This window comes from Prosopis cineraria, unplaced genomic scaffold, assembly GCF_029017545.1.
Source record: "Prosopis cineraria cultivar Desert tree isolate PC_DT_omini unplaced genomic scaffold, ASM2901754v1 PC12, whole genome shotgun sequence".
Lineage (NCBI taxonomy): Eukaryota > Viridiplantae > Streptophyta > Magnoliopsida > Fabales > Fabaceae > Prosopis > Prosopis cineraria.
This window is the reverse complement of record NW_026555343.1, coordinates 117,422-134,978: the sequence shown is the minus strand read 5'-3', so window position 1 is coordinate 134,978 and position 17,557 is coordinate 117,422. Positions and strand designations below refer to the sequence as shown.

The following is a 17,557-nucleotide window of genomic DNA, read 5'->3' as shown; positions in this document are numbered from 1 at the left end:
TTGATTATTAATCAATTTCAAAATAAAAAACTTGAAAAATGAATAAATTTTAAAAATAACAGAATATATTCCTCATAGGTTATTAACACATTAATTTTATAATAAATTATTGTCATCAATTTTATTAACACATTAAAATTCATTTATCATGATTTGGTTAGATATAAGTATTAAATATATATAAGACTAAGTACACAAGTTAGACTTATGTACTTAGAGTACATAAGTATATAAGTCTTATCCTTTTTTATATGTTAAAATTTGAGAAATGGGAGACATTGTCGAATGAATTATGAAAAGTGATACTTCTGGTGCATAAATTTTATGTTAGAAAATCAATCATAGAGCCCATGTATTTAATATGCTTATTTTCAATTAAATTAAGATATGTTAGTCTTTTACAAGTTATTCACTTTATAATTGTTAACATCTAAAATTTCATATCATTTGAACACATTTTTCTTGAATTTTTAATATATTTTAGCACAATTGTGCATATTTTAAATATTCAAATTAGAAAAATATGCATATTGTTTTGAAAATTCAAACCATGGCTCTATTTTGATATTTTGAAGTTAATTTATTGATATTTGGGTTTAAGATTTCGTTGGATGCATTTTTAAACTTTTATTAATATTTTTAGAAGGCTTTTCAATGAAAAAATCAAGTGCATAAAAGTTCAATTCGTTAATAACAAAAACAATGCAAAATTGTCAAAGTCATTTTAAAGTCACGACTTTTAACACAATAACAAAATGAAACATTTTATTTAGCTAGTAAATTTAAGATTTTGGAGTATATATAAACCACTTTTTACTTTAGCTGCCATGCTAGATTTCTTGAGAGTATTTTGGAGCATTAAGTGTACTAGGACATGGATTTTGGTAGAGATAGAGCTTAGATATGAATATTGAAAGAGATTTTGACTTTATATTTTGATTCTTCTTCTCCATTCTCCTTCATTTCCTCTTGTTCAATGTTTGTATGGATATATTTGTATTTTCTTATGGGTTTTATGAACATTTATAGCTAAATCCTTTATTCTAAGATTATTTTAAACCCTTTCTATGGATTAGATACTCATTTCTCCTTTGTATTTATGATTAATAATGTGATTATGTGAATTGTACTCTATACTTAATGCTTCTAAGTATTTGGCCACCATTTAGATGTTGGATTCACTTAGATGATATTTAAAAAAGATAATTTGAGTGTAGAACTTAGGTAAATTTGTGTGAGAACTTGAAGTTTGTAAGTTGAATAGATGGGTTTGTTAATGAGGTAGAAATACACTCATTAACCTCACATAATCACATAGAATTTGCAAAGAAAATTGAAGTTTAATTAGTTAATTAAAATATTAAGGAATTAATTAAAATCAATACCTACTTGAAGGCTTGGAAGAGCACTTGTATGTAATTTAATATCTTTGACTAGCATAATTCATCATTAAAAGCAAAATATAATAGGGATTGATTGAATATTTTTGAAATATAAAGAGGGATAAACAATTTTAGACCTAATTACTTTCAAAAAGTCTTGAATCAATTTCTTTTTTTTTCATACTTTTTCACTCATTTAATTTATATGTTAAGCACCCATCACACTTTGAGTATGCTCAACTTAATTGAATTTGTAATGTCTTTTACTTGAACATATTTTTAATACAAATTTTCATGTGAACTATACTCTATTCACACTTTATTATTTGTCACAGTCCATGCACTTGCGTAACACAACAATAATAAATTTTTGTTATTAATTTTATTAACACTTTATAATCTACTTGCTATAATTTAACTAGGTAGAAATATATTAAGCATATAAGTTTAAATATATAAGTATTACCTTTCTTTGTGTGTTAGATTTCAAGAAATGAGCGACGTTATTGGATGAATTATGAAAAGTGATACTTCGAATATATAAATTTTATATTAGAAAACCAATTATATAGCCTACGTACATTTAAGTGTTTCAACTTAATAACCCATGAGTGGACACTGTGGTGGGTGCGTGCATGCCCTTCCCATGGGAAGAAGCATTATAGATAGAAGTGAACGGGTAGATATTTACCCCCCCAAAAAAAAAAAAAAAGGTCTTTCAACTTAATCACAATTGTATCTTAAAATTTAAACTAATCCACGCCAATTTCTTAAATTTTAGTCTTTTAATCTGTTGGTCTTTATACCTGTAGAAATTTATCTAATTCTTTTCTGACTAATTTGTAATTGAGTTATAACATGAAGGTAATTAAGTTGTTTCTTTGTCGTGACCTTTTGAGTTTTCTAGTTTATATTAAAAATAATTGAATTTTTTTTAACCAACCCACAAGTTTGTCTTAGCATTTAATTATCAGTTTAGTTTTTCAAATTTAATTTTTTTCGATTTGATCTTTTACAGTATTTTATTTTTATTGATTCGATCTTATATAGTTTTTTTTAAAATTATTATGTAAGCTCTTTAAATTTTAAAACACAAATGCACTTTTAAATTAAACTAATATGTAAAGTATATTAATAAGTTAACATGTGTATGTAACTAAATAAAAAATAATTAGCCATCAAATCAATTTAATTTTTATCACTATAACTCCTTAAACTCTATTTTGTTATCTTGTTTTAAAAATTTTTTAATTTTTTTACCAAAATAATTAACTTCTTTTTTTATTAATCTATATAACTGCCATATTTCCTTATAATGTTAGCAATTTTAACAACGTTATTTTCTCTTTAAACAAAACCAAATCAATAAAAATTAAATTTGAACAATTAAATTAATAATTGAAATTAAAATAAATTTAAAAAAACTAGAAACTTGAGTTGATTACCTGTAAATAATCAAAAATTTTTTATTATATATTAATATTATTAATGAATTAATATTGATTGCATGCATGTTATAGCAGAAGTGTGTGCGCAGTATATTACGAATTGATTGAAAATTTTGATAAAAATACAAATAATTATAAATTAATCTTGTTCCTTCTGATAGTCCTTTTTAATATTTACTTAGCAGCCCAACCATTTTGATTATACAATAAGGGGGAAAAAACGTAAACTCTACCCGTATCTCACCCCACCTGTACTACTTTAATTATCAGGTGACATATAAGATTATAGTATTCAACATTACATCTCAAACTTCAATGAGATTACAATTTTATTCTTGATATAATATTGAATTTGAAATTTTTGTTATACAAATGACATGTGTTTCATATATCACTGTACATAAATATTTTTCAATTGAAAAATATAATCATATTCAAAACTTTGTAGACACCAAGTATAGATTCTTCTCACAACAGAGATTTAAACTTTAATTGTATATATGTTACAATCAACCAATAACACTTTCAAACAATATTATTATTTTCTATTTTCGTATTTTTTGCGTGCGTACGTACGTGTTGTTTCTTTTAAAGCAAACATCTCCCTACCAATGGAAGGCAAGTTTTTCTAATTATCATATATTTGTTGCTATTTATTTATAGATACGCTTCTCTTTATACGGCAAGTGGATACCAGTAAAAGAATCCAACCGCCTCTTATAAATCCTTAAATAGCAGTCCCTCTCAAATCTTGATCGCCTTTTATATATATATATATATCTATGTATGTGTGTATATACATATAACATGTATACTCATTCCAAATTTCTCAAAAAGCAACTGTCACAAGAATAAATTCAATGAATGTATCAAGTTTAAAAGAAAAAGACTGACCTGAAGCCGCCTAAACCCAATACACGACTATATATATATATATATATATATTCTCCTTTCAAATCTTCTTTCCAGCTGCGTCACCTGTTGTTCAATAACAAAAATGTTATAGGGCCGAGGGGAGTGAACCACCAGAAAGCTAGACAGCAAGAATTGTTAGCCTATTCTCTTCATAGCTGCATTGACTGAGATTTACGGGAAGAGACTCCCAGCAATGATATACCGGAGGACGATAGTAACCGTGTATTCCAGCAATGAATACTTCTAGCGACCGGTTTTTGCTCTTTTCATTCCACTAGAATTGAATGGTGATGCACTGCTACCACTTGGTCCAGGACTCTCCTCTCTGTAGTTTGAATTCAGCATAGCTAACTCACGCAATTGCTGCCTCTTGATGAAGTCCTGTGACTCATCCTGCATATTGAATATTGACATTCATTCAAGAGGAGAGAAAAGTAGAGCTTTTCATAACTGAGATCCTGGTCAGTATAATTTTCATGATCATCGTATCATCATGAGTCATGACTTTCACTGGCAGATGGCTATCCCAAACAAGGATTTGGATTCAGTGAGTAGCTTAACTGGCTTATTCAATAAATGTCTCAATTACAACAATTATATTTTCTCAATACTTAAAAATTATCAAGATATATTTCTCTTCAAAAATTCAAGACAATCCTTAAGATCAGAATTGAATATTAATATATTATACAACAAAATCTCGTACAACCGTTTGATCAAATCGAACGATAGTGAGTAGATCTAAGATCATTCACTAGATCCAAATCTTCCAAACCGCCATAGGCACTATTTTATACACTCATTGACAGACGAAAATGTTTTAATTTTATCATTAATATTTGACTACTCATTTTGGATCCAAAAAAGATGGTGACATGATCAATCATAGTAAGATTGAATATCATTCTAAAACCCCTTGTGGAAAATCAGAATATTAAATTAGAGTTAATTAGCATTTAATTCTATTTTATCCTGTAATAGTCAAATATCCTGGGATCTGATTCTGATATGCATATCCCTGATTTCTTGGCTTGTATTTACTTAACACCTGTTTGGTTTCACACAAATGAAGTTTCATTCTGTCCACTCCTTTCTTCATGATATCAGGGTGGGGGGAGGAATCCAATCACGATACTTCATGTAATAAGGAAATGGAGTTAAACCCACAGTGCAATTACGCGCCCTCAGTGCCTAAGGTTTTTCAGCCTCTCGAACACGATGGTTGATGGTGATATCTATTTGGCTGAAAAGTGATAGGAAATTGAAGTTTTTTTTGGCAGCGGTGATGGCTTCTCCCAGACTAATTCAAATTCTCACTTTCAGACGAAATTTCAGACACTCCCTTGTCTTTGGAACACACTCTGATACCAAACTGGTTCAGAAAGAGAGAAAACTCTCAAATGAAAGAAAATTCTTCTATTATTGCTTGATGATGCAAAACACAAGAAAAGTAGGCCCATTTATACTGATCCTAGAGGCTTTAGTAATAGACAAAAAGCTTAAAGCTAAAATGGGAGTTTCAGGAATACAAATAGCTCATTATTAGGAGTTACAGCTTAGGAAGGGTTACAGGAGTTTCCGGGCTGACATTTATGTAGAAAGTTATGAAGGCATTCGTTCATCATTCACTCATCCGTTTCAATCCCATTGTCTCTCCAGCAAGTCATGACACATGTGAGGTACTGACCTTTTATTAATACCCTTTTTGTATCCTTTTGGACACCTCACACCCACTATAACAACAACTCTGGACCCTATGTCTATTTGCCCTGGTTCCATCAGATAACAAGTACAGAAAAATGATTATTGAGATGCGTGAAAAAAGGATTACTTCTCCAAATAATGTTTGGCACAATAAAATTAAGATAGGAATGGAAACAAAGTTGTAGACTCAAATACCCCTATAAAAATTTCCTCTTACAAGCAAAATCTGGGTCATTGCAACATTATGCGAAGCTGACTTTTAGAATAGATCTAAGGACAATTAGACTTTTCTCATGTGATTCCAAAATATACAGTGACATCCCTTCAAAGCTGCGATGGAATCATTAGACTCCCTATCATTTTCATTCGAATCCCTATATCCAAGGGCCGAACCAGCATGTGATTTTTTTTTTTTTTTTGGGTGAGGGGGGTTAAAATTTTTTAAAGATAATCTTATTAACTGAAAATATCATAAGATAATTATGTAAAATTACAAAAAAGTTAAAAATATAAGTAGTTAAAGTAAAATCATGTATTTAAAGCTGATAAAAAACATCGTGTATTTACCTATAGATCAATATTTAAATAGGTAGCTGTTCCCTTCCCTATTCTTTCCTTTTTCCATTCTCATGTGCAAAATGTAGCCTAACTAATTCAACCCCTAAACTGGTTTTCCACAGTTCGAAAAACAAATGATGGCACTCAGCCAAGGAAACCAAAAAACCAAACTGCAACGTTTAAAATGACTAATAAAAGCGTGAATCTTCATATCAAAGATATAACCTATGTGTGTGGGCCCTTTTCTGGACATTGATGATGATCTTTAGGCAAAGTAAGACAGAACTGCCAGCTTACTCAACATTACATGTTAAGGTAATATACATACCACAGGTTTGAGCAATTCTTCTATAATTTCCTGCGCCTGTCTGAGCCTTAAATCAACAACATTAGCAGGTAAATCAGCCTCAATTAAAATGTGCAGCTGTTCATTGAGATGCTCATAGCCTGGTCTTCCTCGCAATTTCTCTTCCTTGAGATTTGGAAAACAAAAAAATGATGAAACAAGAGTCAGTTTCACTTGTCACACACTGGATCAAAAAGACGGGAAAAAAAAAAGGAATTTTTTGGACTTCCAATATTTGACCTGGAAAATCATAACTAGGTTTGCATTACCTTATCTGGATCCTTTATCGATCCCTTTCCTCTAATATACACACGGCAACCAGTAGTAGCTTCTACTCGCTTCAGAGAATTGCCTCTAGGTCCCAGAAGTCTTCCAACAAAATTGAACTAATGAAACAAGTAAAAAAATTTCCATTACTTCTAGATCAAAAAACTTCCAGATTCAGAGAAGATGCAATACAGGTGCATGATCAAGTAATCAAATTTGACAGTGTACAACTGGAATTTGTATAAAAAGATTACATTGGGGTATGTATCTACTGGAATGTCCAAGCGTAAGATTCTCTTCACAGTGTATGAACTAGGACTTGCAGGAGCACCTTGCCAATCCATCGTCATTCCAAGGGGTCCACATAATCTCTGCTTTTCAAGCAAAGTGAAGGTAACCCTTATTTTTTTCGTTTGATAAAAATGAAATCAGCAAAGCACCAGAATTCTCTTTAAAGGGAACAAATACTGGAAAGAAATTAATAAATTTACAGAAATGAGTGACACAAACAATATATATCAATATGCAATGAGGGTCATTGAAAGAGGCTGTGTCAGTCATCTGCAGGTCATACAAACGTTTTTCATGGATAATATATTAACAACATGATCAGTTAGACAACTCATCCTTTGAATTAATATAGTTTGATCTCATGATATTATCAGCATTTTAAATTAATCATTCAAAGAAAAGATTCATCTTCTCAGTGTGATCAAATCATATGCAAATACTGGGTGTGAGTATAAAAAACCTCCTGCAAATATTATAGGAGAAACTAGGAAGGACAGGGGGAAGCACAGGGACAGGTGCAATGGGCCTTGTTTCTTGTTTGACAGAGCCTTTTAGCACCTTTCAGGTGAAAGCAAGGAACTCGCCCCGTGCACTTGCACACAATATGTTTATTTTTACATATAAACCCTAAAAAATCCACCCAATTACTAATACCTATCAAATTACGTATTTCAAACACAGAAAAACTGATATAGTAATTGTGAGTGCATAGGTAATAGTAGTTATGGTAGTTAGATAGCATAAGCGTTAGTGGCATGACCACTGGAGGTGTCTATAAATAACCAATGGTTCCATCTCTTTCTCCCTCCCTCCCTCCCCCCTTCTCTCTTATCTTATCTGTAATAGTGGCATTAAAGCTGTCTATCCTGAGACCAACATGACGGACACAAGCATCCTTGAGAGACTTGAAGGAGCAGGTTCAACAATGGAGCAAAGTGGCATGAAAGACATCAATGGGAGGTTGTCTAGTGTGAAGCGTCTCATAGCAGAGGTCCAATAATTAAAGGTGGGTCTGTCAGCACAAGTAACAGGGACCATGAGGGTGCATGAATAGGGCAATGCGTAACAGAATCTTTAGAGTCCCACAAATTTGCAAAGGGGCCACAATGGCGCTATGCAACATGAATTCAGATTTTGCAAAGATCCAATGGAACACGTCATGGTGCTAAGGCAGCATGGTAGTTTGACTGACTCCAATGAATTGTTCAACCACATTTCCAGCAAGCTTCTATACCTAAAAGCCATCTTATAAGTTGCTAAATGTCAAATCTCAAGGAAGATCTTGTGGGTTTGGTGTGGCTCTTTAAACTTGCCACCTTGCTTGAAGCCAGAAGGATTACTGGGCTCCCAGAAATCATCATGCAGAAATGTAAGAGCAAGCCACCTTTGCAATTCAATAATTCTAATAGTTTAGGCGGTGGAAGTCAAGGGATTAGTGAGCAAGATACAGGGAGGAATTCAAAGAATGCCACTAGGTTTAGTAGAGGAGGAAGCTAAAATGTGAGGAAGTAATGTTGAATATACATGCAAGAATCCCAAATATTTTGTTAATTTTCACTCGCAATTTTATTAAAATGAGAGTCATCTAGGTGTTTTTATTGACTAAGTGGGTGTATATTTACAAGAGATTAAGGAAATTTGATGACAAGCATCTAATGTCTAAAATAGAGGAGTATAGTAATTTTCTGCACTAATTCATGTGTATTTTGTTTCTAAAATAGTCAAGATAAAAGGCCAAGTTCAAGAGTTTGGAGCTGAAAAAGAATTCTGCACAGATAATGTTTGTTGCAGCAAAAATGCACTTCACTACAGTGAATTTTAAGGGTTGAGACCTCATTTTCGACAGTTCCGACCCTCCAGTAGCTGCAGCACATCGAGGGTGAAGGAGAAGAGCCAAAGGAGGGTTGGAAAGCTTAGGTTTAGTAGGAAATCAAGGGTTTAGCTCAAGATTGCTTAGATGAAGCATTTCTTCTCCTTCTTCTCTTTACATTGATATATATATATATATATATATATTGTGGAGATTTTTTGTCATTAGAGTCATGTGTGGCTGATTTTTTCTTAATTTAGAATAGCTCTAACCTGATTCTTCTATTAGAATATGTATGAATCATTTATTTGAGCTTAATATTAGTTTTGTTTATTTAATATTGTGCTTATCTGTCTATTTAATCCTTGGTCACCATTGAATATGAATTTGGATGTTTGGGTTTTTCCTTGGAAAAGGGAAATCTAAATTAAACCATTAGATTGAGTAATGTGGGATTAAAATTTATTTTAATTTGCCAATAGGATAGGAATATACCTGCTGAACCCATATAATTGTATTAGAGTGAATTTGTGCTTTTGTGCCTCTTGAGTAATTGTGTTGAAATAACATTTTTAATTCAAGAAAGTGATGTAATTAATCAAAAGACAATTATTCCTATTAATACTCTATATTAACAAACTAATATTAAGTGCATTTAATTGTGTAATTGCATGCTCTATGAATTGAAGAAGGGACTAGCTACCCTAGGTTGCCTTCACTATTGTGACTGTTGGAACTTCAATTTTAGTGCTTTTAAGTACTTGATTTGCAACTTGCTCACCGTTAAATTGATTTGCTCAACTTAAATGAAAATGAAAAATTTAATGCCTATTTACCAATTAACTTGATTCTCTGTGAGAATGAGCTTGATTTACCTCATACAAACTACAACCCATACACTTGCAAAGTCCGTCACGTATTTGTTACATATTTGTGCGCATCAGTTGGCAAAACCAGAATAAAATGCTACCCAAGTAGTGAAAAATGGTGATGGGGAAGGGATTTAGTCTCTCTGCAACCCCTGACATGTCTTTGAAAGAGTTGAAGATTCCTCCTTTGTGAGGGTACAGGGCCAAGTAAGGAGGGAAGCACTGCAGATTTTAATTGATAGTGGCAACGTTTATCTATTATTTCATAATCCCCAACACATCAAGGAAGTTTGGATGGACAGAAGGTCAAAGTGCTAAGCCTAAAATGGGAACGGTAGGTAGAGGTCAATTGTGGAAGGAATTCAAGGGGAGATTGTAAGGGGTCTTATGGTAGAAAGAGAGATTTCTGAAGATGTTGCAAGGGTCTGGTTTCATAAATTTCAATGATGCAATTTATCTTGGATTGATATTATACTATGTTCTATCTTTCAACAGGGTCTTGTAGGGGAGGAAGTGTCAATACAGTAATTGAAAAAGTATAGTGAATTAGTAGTTATGGTAGTTAGAGTGCATAAGCGTTAGTGACATGACAGCTGGAGGCACCTATTAATAACCAACAGTAGTTTTGTAATTTAGGCTATGGCATAATACACCTTTTAGTATCACGTTTCCTCTAGTCCCTTATCTTCTCAGTTCCTCCCCCACCTTTCTCTCTCCCCTACTCTCTTTTTGGTAACAAAATCCATACAACCCATGAAGGACTTTAGGGCACTTTATCTTTTGTAAATTTATTGATGCATCGCTTCCAGCAAGAATGTAACATCCTTTTGGGTAGTTAAGTGAACTTTGACTTATAACATTGTGACTGCAAGATTGCACTGTTTTATCTGATTACTATGCTTAAACAGTCAATTTAAATGTGAAATATCACAATAGTTCGAAGCTTTTTATATAGCACATGCATGGCTTCCAATGGACTATTACTGTGATCATGAAAAGTGTCCAATTCTATCAGACAACCATTTTGTGAACTGAGCACATATTATAGTTACTAGCCAGTCATATGCTCTATTGAGCATCAAAAAACGCATGCTCGGCTACATGGACCAAAAAATACTCAAACAGTGACAAGCATAAGTTGATAATGTAAAGTTTAAATGTAACAAGAAGAAATATGAGAAGTGTTCACCTCTGGAGGAAGATTATTCCAGCCACTCAAACCTGTACCAGAAACATTTGACATTAAGTTCGAAGAAGCCATAGGACTAGGGCTTCTATGCCGCAGTCTATCAAAGTCACCAAATCCTTGGTTGGACAGCATTCCTGAAACCCTTAATATCTCTGCACAAAAAGAAACATTTTAGTAAGAAAGTAATATATAATACTAACAAGGATAAAGGAGCAAATTTATCCTTGAACTATTTTTTGAGAAACATCTGGTATCATATGCTATAGGGTGGAGCAAAATAATTTATCAACTATTTTTTTCATAGTGCCCAGACCCTACCATCTGTTTTATGCCAACGGACGTTTATTCCATATTGTGGGGCCCACATGAAATTAACAAGTGGTAGGGTGTCGGACATATAGACTTCTTGTGTTAGCCTTCTCTATTCTAATCTCTTCTCTGGCAGAGGTATCAAGCAAGTGAGATTAAAATCTAGATAAGTTCTTTAATTGCACCTCTTCAATGAATCCAATTATCGACTCCTCCAGCAATATTGGCAATAATGAGGAATCAAGGTCAAAAGAGCATTCCAACAAATCTCCTGACAAGATTCCAAATTCAGATGTATTATCGCAGCAAAGGTTGGAGTCGCAGAAGTAGTCATTGGAGCAGGAAACCGACATGATGATCAGCACCTCCACCAGAGAAAAATCTGTTGCATGGATTGGATTCTTTGTTCTAATCTCTTCAAACCCCATTTTTCTGAAGTAGTTCAGCCATGGCAGCTCGACAATCTCCAACCCCAAATACTTTGCAGAAATCACAAGTAGAGAGATCAGAAAAGTATATTTGAGTTACCCTCTTAATTTTGCCACGTTTTCCTCCTTCGTTTAGGCACAAATGAACTTTATCCAACTGCAGAGATACAAGCTTTTTCAGTTAACGATTCTTCACGATGAACCCCTCTTACCCTGATGCAAGAATTTATGGGTTCAGTTCACTGATCCTTGGTTTTTCAAAAAAGTAATTTTCATTTTTTCCCCATTTAGGCTGTGGAATTGTCTGTCGATGATTTGTAGACAATTAAGTTTTTCTTCATCCTGGATTTCAAGGTGATGGATCTAATGGATTTAAACAGTAAAAGACCACGTTGCCATTGCTCTGGTTTGTCAATGCAAATCTAATTCATTCGAAGTGAAGGGTGCCACCAGATTCATCAATCAGGATCCATCACATTCCCCGTTCTCTTATCTCTCACAAAACGGTAGGAGAAGCCCCAATATCACTTTTTAGTTTTCCATGTGGATGCTAGGTAGATCACTTTTCAGTCAACCAAGCTCCTCCAAATGGTCAACTAATGAATGTCAGAGTAAATTTAACAGGAGGTGCTGGGTGTTATGAAAAAATAGTTGGTGAATCATTTTGCTCCACCTATAGTATAGGATACCAAATACTCCTCGAAAAATAATTTAAGGTAAATTTGCTCTTTTTCCCAACTAAAAATGTAGAAGAATGATTGGAGGAGTTTGTATATAAAGCAATGTGGAAGAAGAGACGTTAAGAAATGAAATATATCAGAGAAAATATCATTTATATCTGAAAATCATTCAATATCATTCAATAATGCACTATATCAAATAAGGTTGCATACTGAAAGAGAAACTCCATTGCATTTGCAAGGCCTATCAAACAACGAGAATAAACAAATCCTGAATATCTAGAATCAAGAAAATCTGTTGCAGTCAAGTATCAATATGCTACAAGTACCATTACCCTGCATAGTATTCCAGCAGGCTAACAGCTATCCTCCAAAAGGCCCGAACTGAAAGTCAGCAGAGATTCTTTGCCAACCCCATATACTATACGGAACCAATGAAGTTATGCAATGTACGTTGACATGTCATCTCAAATTCTTATATGAAAAAAAAAAAAAACTCCTTTTTTACATCGCAATATCGTCAAAAATGCATATACTATAATATCTGTTTAGATTTTAAACTAACCCCGAGAGTAGAAACTACTCAGACTCTGAAGATGGCAGAAACTCAAATTTGGGGAGAATGGCTGCCAAAAAACAGTTTGCTTTGCACTGATACACACATTAATTGTCAAATTAACCACAAATCATGGAGCAGAAACACTGATAATCTAGTACAAGATTATGAAAGTACATTTTGTGAAAGGCATAATCGATTAGGTAACTGGATCACCCACAACAAACTCAGATGTTCAGACATTATCAACAACGGGCTTGATTTCAGTTTTAACTTCCAATACGCTTCCAGTTTCCCAAAGAAAAACATCAGAATTAAGCGAACTAAGAAGACAAATGTGGCACCACAGTTCAGGCAATGGCTGCAAAGAGACTAAAAAATGATCATTGCAAGGAAAACAGCCAATAGAATCATTAGTTTAAGGTTGAGAGAGCTAAAAGAATTGAGATGCGATCTGAACACAAGTATGGTACTACGGAGTAGAAGTGAAAAACGGAGAAAGGTAGATCCACCAACAGGAGACTAAGGAAGAGACCTTGATTTAACAGTCGACTGCATATCGGAAGGACTTGCATGAAGGGTCCAAGCTTCTGATGCTCTGCTAGCAGCTCCGACAAGTACTGGCTGCAAAACGAGAAGTCTTTTCCTTTGAATCGAAAGCATAAATCAAATGTCGAACTTGAATCCATGGAAATTTCGAGATGGGACCAAGTCGCCATCTTTCTTTTTTCCACCCTAGTTATGTATTATCAGAAATTCAATACCAACCCACCTTTCGGTTTCTGGGTTGCTTCTAATCTGAGGCGAAGCGGCTCTAGCAGGGGAGAAGTTGGGATTATACAAACCTGACATGGCTTTCTCTTGTATCTTACTTTAAAGATTCGAAGAAACCAGCAAACAAAACAAAAAATGAAAAAAATGAAAAAAGGGGTTTAGGTGGTGCGGTTCTTGCAAAAGAACAAGGAGAAACAGAGCACCATCAATAAAGAGGCGTCTGTAATAAGGAGAGGAAAACGAAAAAGGTTGGACACCTTGTGGATTATTTTCTTCCTTTGTAATTTCCCCCTCTTCCTCTCATTTTTTTTTTAATTTAGTATCCTCTTCGTCCACTAGCAATACGCTGGGAATCAGAAATAAAAATTTGAAGATATGTAAACAGAGAAAAAGAAGCCAAGAAGATAAAAAATTAAAGACGGTGAAGTGGAAGGAAAAACAAGTGGATATTTTTAAGGGGATGAAGCTAAAATTAAGGAAGTAAAGATTTTGCGGAGAAAGATTTTACTGATGAACGAAGATGGGGACAGAAGGGAGAAAGAATAATCTGAAAGAGTGATAGCAATTTTATGGAGTGGAATTAGGAATTGGGATCAGGTGGAGACACGTGTCGAGCATGCAGAGAATCAATGGTTGAAACCGGAAAGATGGAGTCCGATGTATGTATGCTGTAATCCTTGTTTGGTATGATGTAAGCCTTGTTTGGTATGATAGAAGAATTTTTGATGGAATTAAAATTAAATTAAAATAAAATTGAGTTATAAATGTATGTTTAGTATGAAAATAAAATTTAAATATAATATTAATAAATATATGTATTTAAAATAGATAAAGACCAAAATATCTTTATAAAAAATAAAAAATTCAACCATCATAATGAAGTATATATGTGGGACACTTATAACAATTCCATAGAATTGTAACAATTCCATCGTGATGAAAATGAAATTGAATTATGGATATTTTGATAAAATTAGAATTTATCTTAAATTGAATTCATGCATACCAAATCATTGAAATCATGATTTTATTTTCAATTTCATTTCTCTTAAACCTAATTTTAATATATCAAATATGACCTTAATAGATTTTAGAAAGACGAGAAGAGTGAGGTCCCAAGGAAGGCAAAACCATAAACGCAGCGGCCAACGAACGATAATGATGTTTGCCAACGTGGCCTTATGCTGTGAGTGGGCTGGACCCCGCGTAACTTCCTCTTTTACGTTTTACCTCGTAACCGTTTTTAAAATGAGAGGGGCATAAATAATATAAGGATATAAGTGATATTAAACTCCAACTTTCTGTTCGCGAGGAACTTAATTGTGGCTGAATTCCAAATACTACTAGCAAAATTCTTAAAACTCGTTTTATTCTATCAAAATATAGTCCCACTCGTCGAAAATTATCCCTTGAAGCGTCGTTTTGCATGAAACAGTGAACCTCGAGGGCAAATTTTTTATGAGAACAAGATTTGGGTTAATTCTGCTTGACATTCTGCATTGGTACTCAATGAAAGGCCTTTTGGAGAGCCATAAATAACGTTCTTTCTGCGGACTGATATATTTAGCATTTACCATTATTTTTATACTTCAACGTTCTACCTTCTCGATATGTTAAGAGTTACTTTTATTAATATTATTGTGCGGCTATGTAATATGTTCACGATCAAATTAAATATAAAAAGGGAATGAAAGCAGGTTATTGGCTTTATATAATAGCCATATATAAATACATATACACCAAGCAACAAATAGAAATAGGAGGAGAAACTTTTAAATGAAACAACGTGATACAATTACTTTAGTGAGAATTCAATTAAAATGTATCTAAATGACCCTCTAAGCCATAGAAAATTCGTGGGCGAAAATCAAAGAGGAAAAAAATCAATGGCATAATTTCCGAACATGGAGTCTTCTCTATTCCTCTTCCTTTTCTAATTAAAACAAGACTACTAAAAATTTATACTTGTTAATAAATTTAATTAATTTTACATTAACTTTTTAAAATAAAATTTGATTTTGATATATTATTAACATCAAGGAATATTAGGAAAAATTAAGGGTCAAGTTTTTTAAAATTAAGAGATGTTAACTGTATATCTCAATTCATGTATCAAATAAGATTGAGTAAAATAATGTGTGTACCTAAAGAATCTATGATCACTTGAGATAGCTCGATTATCTTGAGTATAGACAGATGCACAACCCACTGAACCCCCCATAGTTTGTAAAGAGTTTAGAGATAATGGAGTAAATGAAAACTATCGTGTGTTTGTGGTTATTGACTAATCGCTTTATATGGACCAAATCAGTAACTACTATATTAATTAATTATATTTCATTATCTTTGATTCAGTCAATTAAGAGATAGAAAATAACTAACGGCTACTGGTTGTAGGTTGGGCCGCTGTGCATTGGGTTCAAATTATTACTGACAGAAAAGTCTCTCGAAACTTTAGGGGAAATTATAGCATTTTGAGGATCAAATTGTCATTTATATATTTTAGAGGGACTTTATTGTCATTTTCCCTATTATAAATATTAGAAGTTCAAAATATTATAATTTTAATCTCTTAATCTTTAAATATTGCAAATATTAAAAGTTCAAAATATTTTTAATCTTTATAATTTTATTTTTTAAATTATAGGAACTAATATTTAAGTGGTCAAACTATAGGGACTTAAAACTATAAGGATTGTATTACAACGAGTCAAAATTTAGGGATTAAATTACAATTATATCAAAACTAAAGGATCAAATGATTAATTTTCCTATTATTATGAAGTCTAAAGAGAGTTCATTGGCATAAATTTTTTTGACAAAATTACTTGTTTAACCTTATGAGTAATAAGAGAAACAAACATGAAACACCCGGCCATCTATTTTGTGCTCCCCTCAGCCTTGCGTGCTCACAATTCTTTGAGCTCCCATTTGCAGAACCTAGATTGTTACAAGTAAGGACTATGCTTATCATATCACCAAGAACTCGCGTATTGGGCAGCCATGTGAAGCCTCATCAGGCTGGAATTATATATTTCCATGGTCAATGTTTGCACTTACTTTAGCTAGCATCCCCATGGATGGCTCAAGCCCTAGACCCAATTCAAACAAAAGTGCCATTTGTTGTTGATGTCCCTATCATCATCAGCATCAATGAAGTCCTCATGATGAATTTCCCTCTTTTTACAGTTTTAGAATATTGCTCTTGAAGGTTTTGAGTCTATGTTTTTCTTTGATTTTTCAGTTTTGGGATTTTCGGTGGAGAGAGGAAGCTAACACTGATGATTAAAGAGGAGCTCAAAAGAAGGTCGTTGCTGTTAGATAGAGGAAAAGGAATGTACTTTTTGTTAACCTTAATATCTCAATTCATATAACTCTAATAATAACAAAGTTACGTACCTGAAGAATTCATTATTGCTTGAGATACCTCGATTACCTCGAGTATAAACAGATGCACTACCTACAAAAACCCCATAATTTTATAGAGAGTTCAGAGATAATGAAGATAAATAAAAACTATCATGTGTTTGTAGTTATTAGCTGATTGGCTTATATGGACTAAATCAGTAATCGCTTTTAATAAATAAATTAATTAATTATATTACATTATCTTTGACTCAGTTAGTTAAGAGATAGAGAATAATTGATGACTATAGGGTTATAGGTTGGGCCTCTACCCATTGGGCTCACTTGTGTGGTCCACCTATCATAATCCACATAAGACTATAAAGACCAATCTGTTTGGGCTTATTAATTAATGTAAATTCATAAGTAAATATTCTAACAAGGGAAACATAATTATCAGTCCTTATAGTTTGCTTTTAGTCTATTTTTTTTAATATTTTTTAGTCTTTACAGGAATTAAAAATGTTGAAAAAAAATTAAATTATAGGGACTCAAAAAATAAATGTTATCCAATTTTTTAAAAAACTATAAGGACTAGTGATAGTATTTTGCCTAAAATTAAAAAAAAATAATTTTACTTAAACTAAACTTACAAAAATTATTAAGACCATGAGAGAGTTGTTGGA

At 32.8% G+C, this 17,557-nt stretch overlaps 1 protein-coding gene across 4 annotated transcripts; it reads right to left on the bottom strand.

The window, feature by feature from the left end:
- Positions 1–3,627: 3,627 nt before the first annotated feature.
- LOC129288361 (KH domain-containing protein At3g08620) lies at positions 3,628–13,958 on the bottom strand. Of its 4 annotated transcripts, XM_054924888.1 has the most exons (10): positions 13,525–13,560; positions 13,288–13,376; positions 12,930–13,113; positions 12,762–12,847; positions 12,532–12,617; positions 10,780–10,931; positions 6,875–6,991; positions 6,623–6,739; positions 6,336–6,479; positions 3,628–4,138 (listed from the first exon to the last, which is right to left on the bottom strand). In XM_054924888.1, exons 5-10 carry the CDS (start codon positions 12,536–12,538, stop codon positions 3,989–3,991), a joined length of 687 nt encoding a protein of 228 aa, XP_054780863.1. In that variant the 5' UTR covers positions 12,539–12,617; positions 12,762–12,847; positions 12,930–13,113; positions 13,288–13,376; positions 13,525–13,560; the 3' UTR covers positions 3,628–3,988. The 4 variants fall into 4 exon arrangements, with proteins under 4 accessions (XP_054780863.1, XP_054780862.1, XP_054780860.1 ...); XM_054924887.1 differs by having other exon boundaries at positions 12,762–13,113; XM_054924885.1 differs by lacking the exons at positions 12,532–12,617; positions 12,762–12,847; positions 12,930–13,113 and having other exon boundaries at positions 3,628–3,808; positions 3,948–4,138; positions 13,525–13,958.
- Between the last annotated feature and the right edge of the window lie 3,599 nt (positions 13,959–17,557).